The sequence below is a fragment of the Malaclemys terrapin genome, chromosome 25, assembly GCF_027887155.1.
Source record: "Malaclemys terrapin pileata isolate rMalTer1 chromosome 25, rMalTer1.hap1, whole genome shotgun sequence".
Classification (NCBI taxonomy): domain Eukaryota; kingdom Metazoa; phylum Chordata; order Testudines; family Emydidae; genus Malaclemys; species Malaclemys terrapin.
Genome location: NC_071529.1, coordinates 16,449,345 through 16,457,176, shown reverse-complemented (window position 1 = coordinate 16,457,176; position 7,832 = coordinate 16,449,345). Strand labels below are relative to the sequence as shown.

At 42.8% G+C, this 7,832-nt stretch overlaps 1 protein-coding gene across 2 annotated transcripts in view; it reads right to left on the bottom strand.

Moving 5' to 3' along the window:
• Positions 1–800: 800 nt before the first annotated feature.
• Positions 801–7,832, bottom strand: part of NBR1 (NBR1 autophagy cargo receptor) — a 29,871-nt gene continuing 22,839 nt past the window's right edge. Inside the window, exons 20-22 of one of the 2 annotated variants that reach the window (XM_054014060.1) lie at positions 7,205–7,286; positions 6,244–6,349; positions 801–3,681 (exon numbers count right to left, since the gene is read on the bottom strand). In XM_054014060.1, coding sequence (XP_053870035.1) covers positions 3,505–3,681; positions 6,244–6,349; positions 7,205–7,286 — 365 coding nt within the window. In that variant the 3' untranslated portion in view covers positions 801–3,504. The remainder of the gene's footprint in view (positions 3,682–6,243; positions 6,350–7,204; positions 7,287–7,832) is intronic. The other variant, XM_054014061.1, reaches the window with a different exon arrangement.

Here is a 7,832-nt window from a genome sequence, read left to right as displayed (position 1 = left end):
ACTAACATAGCTGCTACTCTGAAAATTGTCTACACAGGACTTTTAATCCCCTGCTGTAGCTCCCTCACTACTACTGTAGAGAACTGCTGAATATCTAGGATTAGATAAAGGTGTCCTGTTTATACCACTCATTCTCCAGCACTGCCTCCAGCTATGGAATTGCAGAGGGTTGTACAACAGTGGGAAGTTTTAGGCTGTGTCATAGCCTCTGTGTCACTGTTCTTACTTGGTTGGCTCAGGGCCTCAGCACGCCTTTGGACACTGGTTGCAGCTCAACAGAACTATGATAGAAGTCAAGCAGCAGCAGTTTCTACCAGAACAATAGTAACAGAATGAGGAAATGAACCAAGATGTTCACTTAAAATCACAGCTGGGAGTAAGAAGTTTGGCACAGACTACATCTGCAGAGTCATAATGCTCAGCAGCTCTGTAGAAACATTAGTTAAGTGACCTCACCCTCTCTATTAACCCTTGCTGTATTTCTCCCCTTATCCATCAAAGGGATCGCACAAGGGCCCTCACCAAAGCTGTGCCAAAACTGGAATTGTTCAGATGCTTTGTTTCCTGCTCTCAACCCTGCTATCTAACGTAAATGAACTTTTTTCTTGATAAGTAATCTGCATAGTGGGATATCAATCACTAGTTAAGTGAAAGGAAAAAAAAAAAAAAAAGACAAGGTATCCTACCAGTTCATAATATTAAAACGGTACTTGTCACCCCCATGGTATCACTGCAAGGCTACCAAGTGCACTTTAAGAGTTTGATGAAGAACAAATAGTGAAGAATTTTATTATAAGGACTGAGGCAAAGATTTTTTTTTATTTTTTTTTTTACATCACATTTGAAGACTTTAAAGTGCTTATTCTAAATAATATACAAAGACCTTATCTGCACTATGGAATATATTATAAATTATATCATGCATCCATTAACAAAATATACAAAGCCAACAGAAATATATCTTAAGTCCAAGCATACATTATCTAAAACGATCAGGATACAGGAGAATGGCTTAGAGTTATAACAGTAAAACTAACCCAAGCATTATGGAGGGGGAAACTAAAGAGAATAGGTCTTGCAAACTTGAAAAGGTTTCAATCTCAAATGAAGTGAGTTACTTGCAAATCTTTCAGTGTTTAACAATTACTTAAAGTAGCTCAAATGGAAAGTTGTTTAAAAAGGAACCAAAAAAAAAAAAATAAAATAAAACCAAAAACCACCCACTCTCAGTATGAAGGTATGTATTAAGAGCAAAAAGTTTTCCTTGTTGAACAATCCATTTCAAAGTAAGATGCTTACCAGCAACTGAACTTCATCCTCACCATTTCATTCTCTGTAAGCTCGAGCTACAACACTACACATACAGTTTGCACACATACTGTAGGCCGCTCCCCCACTGAGCATCTTGGCGCCTTTTTAATTTTTACTTACTCGGCAGCGCTTTGGCGGCACGCCCTCACTCACTCCAGGTGTCTTTGGCGGCACTGAAGGAAATGCCGCCAAAGACCCACGGAGCGAGTGAAGGTCCCGCCGCCGAGGTGCCGCCGAAGACCCGGAGCGCCGCCGGGTGAGTAAAAGCACCGTCCCGTCAATAAAAGCACAGCAGCGGGTGGCGCCTTCTTTTTTGATGCTCCCCCTGTTCCCTCCACCTGGCTACGCCACTGACTGTAGGTGATGGAAAAGTATTAAAACTGCAGTTTTATCAAGTGAGGAATTATCTAGAATTGGTCCACAGCAGATAGAAATGTACTGGGGAAAAACACACTGCAAAATAGTCTCACTGTATTTCAAAATAAATGTTTAACAATTTGTTATCTTGCATCTTCTATAAAAATAGGTTTTAAACAACAAAATTGTATCTGATACATATTTTCTTTTAATACTTTATTTAATAGAATCTAATTTATATTTGTATGGCTAATAATTATTATATAGTCAATCACAATACTGATACTGCTTTGGACTCTTTAGCCACATCCTGTCAAAATATTAACACCTTAAATAGAAGCAGCAGAGATCAGAATTTAATATGTTTTCAATACTGTCAATGGTCTGAGTTTTGCTGTAGCAAGGAAAAAAATTCACTTAAACCATGACAGATTCAAAATAAGAATGTAGTCAACACTGCGGTCAAATCCAGATGGCTGGGTTCCAAGTTACAAAGTACTGGCACACTACTGCACAGCAGCGGATACTGATGGTTTCTTGTCATTCCCAAGAATCAAACCCTAGCCCTGACAGGTTTCAAGGGGAATTATTTTCTCAGGTTTTCATCTTTCTCAAATACTGCACATAAGCCACAATGGCATTGTATCATACAGTATAACTGAATACAATATACTGTAATTGTTACACAGTATAACCTGATTCATCAAGAGACTGGGTAGTTAATGCTGCTGGAGTTAATGCTTTTTTTAAAACCAGAAGTAAACCAAATCCTACCTCTCGCTCCCACTCACATTCCCAAACATAACTAGAATTCACACCCCCCACATAGGCCTGACCTATCACATTCTTCAGTTCTTTATCACTAAAGCAGAAGGTTTGCACTGCAGTGATTTGGAAAAAGTAAGTGTCAAACCTTCATCCTTTGCAAAAGGTCCCTAAGGATTCATAGGTGGACTTTTTCCTACAGTTCTATTCCCCTTTTAGGAAAATACCTTATGTAGGCTATGTGACTTTTTGTTTCTTTGCTGAAGAAATACATTTTGTACTATTCACCATTACAGATACTGTTCAGAAGCTGCTGGTGAATTAATTCTCATGCTTCATTCTATCTACAATGAAATTAAACAATGAAATTCCTGACCTTCATTAAGTACATTTAAATTAACATTGGTTATACTTTCAGTATTTTAAAATAAATTTTAATCATGTTTTTTTTTAGGTGTCTTTCATGTGAGAACCCCCCCCTTCTTTCTTTTTTTTTAAAAAGAGTGCTTAGGATGTATTTTTAATCTATTAATACTTCTATCATGCATTAGAAATGTCGATTACTTTAAAAAAAAATCTCATCAGAAGTGGCAACTTGCTAGCTGTGTGCAGATCTTGAAGATTAGGTGAGACTACATTTCACAGCAGTGTCTGGCCCCTCTTCCCAATGTTTGTTCATGCTGAGGTCAGCAAAACAAAATCTCCCAACTGCCTAAAAACAACTTACACAGTAAAAGAGGAAGTTGTCACTTGTGTTGGAGAAGTTTAAAATAATTCTACTGAGCTCCTAGATACAAGAGATTTAGTATCAAATCAGATTTAAAAGTTATTCAACTATCTATCCAGTGTCTAAAGCAAAGTTAAAATTCGGGTCTTTGATTCATAAAATTCTGAGATGCGGGTGGTGTGTTTGAGATTTCAGCGAAGGAACAAATCAAGAATTCAAGAAAACGGGAAATGAAGTGCTTCTATCCCCCAACCCCAAAACCGAAGGAAGCCTGGGAGTAGTCTGCGGCTGTGGTGTTTAATAACAGTCCGGTCACACACGGGCGCTTCGGCTACCAGGAAAAGTCAATATCTGCTGCTGTACCAGTCGTTGTTATTGAGCTGAAGCAATTCGGTAACTACTTGCACTACGTTATAGTTGTGTTTCTTCAGCAGTCTCAGGTTTAACTGCCTGTCACAGAATCCCATCTCACACAGATTGGCTAGGAGAGTGGCCGTCTGCTCTTCTGTAGTTGTAGGCTGCTTAAAGAAAAGAGAACCCTTTAAATTCAAAGATGGATTCAAGTGTCGACTCATGTTCCAAATGAATCAAGGTTACCATGTCCTACGCTGCTGAAGTCAACAGGAGGATCACCCCTCAAGCTATGCTCTTTGGGGCAGGGACCAGCTACAGCCACCCTTTATATGTGGTTGTACATTTCATCACCCTACATGCAAAAATTGTGTATGAAGAGCAATCAGAAAGGGGTAGAACTGAAGTCATGTTGGGGAACCTGAAGTGTGTGCCAGCACTATGGCTAGCACTAAGCATTTCACAAAAAGCACCAACTGTCCTCGTTTACAGAACATTTTAGAAAAATCAGTGATCTCTACCCAGAAACACCTGGTTTATTTGATTTTAATGATATCATATCAGCATGTGTTTAGAAATCAATGCCAGTTACTTGCTGGAGAAAACCCAGAATGATCCTAGGACCATGAGCAAATCATTATTTTAATGAGTAACTTGGTTATTTCCATGAGTAACTAAAGAACCATTATATGCTCACTGGCCAGAAGATGGACTAGATGGAAAAAAGATCTCAATGGGGATGTCTACGCTGCAGTTAAAAACCCTGGGCTGACCCATGCCAGCTGACTCGGGCTGTCGGGGCTCAGGGTAACAGGCTGTTTAACTGCAGTGTAGACATTCAGCCTCGGGCTGGAGACTGGGTTCCAGGACCCTGCGGGGATCCCATAGTTCAGGCTGCAGCCCAAGCCCAAACGTTTACAGCGCAATTAAATCGTCCCAGGAGCTCTGCGAGCCTGAGTCAGCGGGTACAGGCCGGCCGCAGGTGTCTAACTACAGTAGAGGCACACCCTAAGACGGGGGTCGGCAACCTTTCAGAAGTGCTGTGCCGAGTCTTCATTTATTTACTTTAATTTAATGTTTTGAGTGCCGGTAATACGTTTTAACGTTTTTTAGAAGGTCTCTCTCTATAAGTCTATATATTATATAACTAAACTATTGTTGTATGTAAAATAAACAAGGTTTTCAAAATATTTAAGAAGCTTCATTTAAAATTAAATTAAAATGCTGATCTTACACCACCAGCCTGCTCAGCTCGCTGCCAGCCTGGCGTTCTGTTCACCTAGGCCGGCAGCGGGCTGAGTGGGGCCTGACCTCTGAAGCCCCCACACCCCCAGAAGGGTGGGTGTGGGGGGCTTCAGAAGTCAGGGCAGAGGGCTGGAGGGGTGTGGGGGGGTGCAGGGCAGAAGGCTGGGGGGGGTGCAGGGCAGAGGGCTGGAGGGGTGTGGGGGGTTTCAGAAGTCAGGGCAGAAGGCTGGAGGGTGTGAGGGGTCAGGGCTGGGGGTGTGCAGGGGTCAGGGCTGGGGGTGTGGGGGGCTTCAGAGGTCAGGGCAGAGGGCTGGGGGTGTGCAGGGCAGAAGGCTGGGGGTGGGGTGGGTCAGGGCAGAGGGCTGGGTGTTGGGGGGGAGGGCAGAGGGCTGGGGTGTGTGTATGGAGGTGCAGGGCAGAAGGCTGGGGAAGGGAGGAAGTTGGCTGCTGCAGGAAGAAGCTTCTGCCTCCTGCCCCAGCAGGGGAGAGCGGTGTGTGTGTGGGGGGCTGAGTGCAGCCGCGTGCCATTCAAAATCGGAACACGTGCCGTAGGTTGCCAACCCCTGCCCTAAGAGGTCTCTCCCATCTGCAACTTTTATGGTTCCATGCTGTCAGGAAAAACAGTGCAAAGAGACTTGTAATAGGGAGGTAACTCAGTTCCTAGCCATATTGGAATATACAAAGCCTTAAACAGCTGCTGAGATTTATTAGTGGTGGAAATAACGGTGAGATGATTAGCCAATCCCAAAAGGCATACACAACCAAGCAACAGATGACTTATTACACTAGATAAAACAAGGGCCTGCAGACACTCTAAAGAAGTCATGGGCTGAATGGGACACAGGTGATTCGCTGAAGGGCAACTGATTTTTCTGGGCTGAGTGGTTGAAACAATTCTCCTTCTTGCAATTGGCTGAAAGTTACATTACACTGGAATATTAGGACATCAGCTGTCCAATCACATCGCTATCTTATACAAGTCACTCTCTCCAATAACTCCAATGACTCCACTCAGTCAACAACACATAACTGTAAATCTTTCCTGGCAAAGGAAATGGCATAAATCTCATTTTTGCATCTTAAACTGCAGAATAGAAATAAACCTTCAAGACACTGGAGTCAATGTGATAACCATACAGAGCTCAGCTCTGACGGTTCAGCCCCCTTTTGACATGATCCAACTTTTCAGATTTAGTTGGTATTCAGCCAGTTATTGCTTTGTATGAACTGCTAGGATTACTAATGCCTCCCAATTAACCATATGTTGTGTGGCTTTCCTGAAGTACTCAGGGAAGCTGTGCTTGAGTCTGCAGTTGAAACAGTTACTGCCAAACCTGTTTAATATTTTACTGTTCCAAGAGTAAAAGGACAGGAGTTTTACCCCTATACAGGGTAACAAACTCCCATAATTAACATTTTTAATGCCAGGTTAACGTTCTAAACAAACCCCTCCCACACAGTGCGTCAGAAACGAGAGAGGCACTGACCTGTTCTGCAATGGCCTGTCCAGCAAACAGTGCTTTGTAGGCAGAGGCAGCAACAGACAATGCTCCTTTAACCAGCCCTCCTGCAATGCTGCTTCCTGGGGGGTGTCTGTGGAGAAGTGTGAGGTTATCTGGAGTCAGTAAAGGCAAGTGTGTGTTTCACTTCCGGTATCTCCCTCTTACAGAACCTACTGAGATTTAAGTCTCATTGGAAAAATGGGGTATTATCCAAAGGAATCATTCAGAGGCTATTTGTGGAGGTCGGTCCATTTCTTTCAAGACACCTTATCAACATGTTTTATGAAAGTATAGAAAGAGCGCATTCAAGACACACTCAACAGCTATCTACAGTGGAACTATTATTTGCTTGCCCACAGAGATCTACAGGGTTGTATGGGGGTATGTAGCAGCATACGGTGTTGCCTGCCAAATACCTCTCTCAGAACAATCCTAACATCCAGATTTGCCATTACCATTTCTGGTCTCTGTTGGTCCCATCTACTTAACCAGATATTGTGCCTGGTCTCTTGACCCTTTTCTGTTTAGATTACTATGCTGTACATCCAACTCAGAACATCTTTATACGTTGGTTGCATTCTCACTGTGTCTTTAGTTTAATTTTTTCCCAAGAATCTGAAAGACCTGGAGGCAACAAACCAGATTTTCAGAAGGACTCCGCTCCAACAGAAGCATGCAAGTCAAGGGCCAGATTTTCAAAGTGCTCATCAACTTTGGCCCCTTCATTTAGGTGCATAAATCAGAGCAGAGCTCTTTTAAAGATCTGGCTCCATTGAAATCAGTAATTGAATCTCTGAAATCTTGAACTGAACGTTGCTAAGACAGGCTCCCCCCATCTCCACAGCCTACAAAGAGAAACTGTGCCCTTAATTGCTTCTCTTAGTTCAAAGAGATGCGAAGCCAAGATGCATCAATTCTGAAGTGATAACTGATTGGTTTCAATTACCTTGTGTATTCTGGGCACTTCAATTTATTATTATTTACAATTCTTGAAGGTCTTGGTCCAGGAAAGTCTTCATATCTGGGCTCTAGAAATAAATCAGAACAAGTGAGCAGGTGCAGTCAACAAGCACAGTAGACAGCTGTGGTTTGCGTATGCGACGTATGCAACCTGAAGTGAGTAGTGAGGTTCCCACAGGCCACAAGAAACTATGTTTAACACAGACATCACAAGCTTGTAGGCAGCCAGTTCACCATACTCTAAGCTGGGTGCTGCAGCTATCCAGTGTTTGGGGATCATGGGATAAGGGGTACTTATCTTTCACCACCACTGCCCCTTTTCCCCTGCACCCTCTAATAAATAATAATAATAATAAATTGAGATATCCCATCTCCTAGAACTGGAAGGGACCTTGAAAGGTCATCATGTCCAGCCCCCTGCCTTCACTAGCAGGACCAAGTACTGATTTTGCCCCAGATCCCTAAGTGGCCTCCTCAAGGATTGAACTCACAACCCTGGGTTTAGCAGGCCAATGGACAAACCACTGAACTAACCCTCTGCATTCAGAAAGCACCACTGAGACAGACTGATTTCCACAGGGCCTTTTGTGGGATGCCTAGGAGTCCCACCTCTG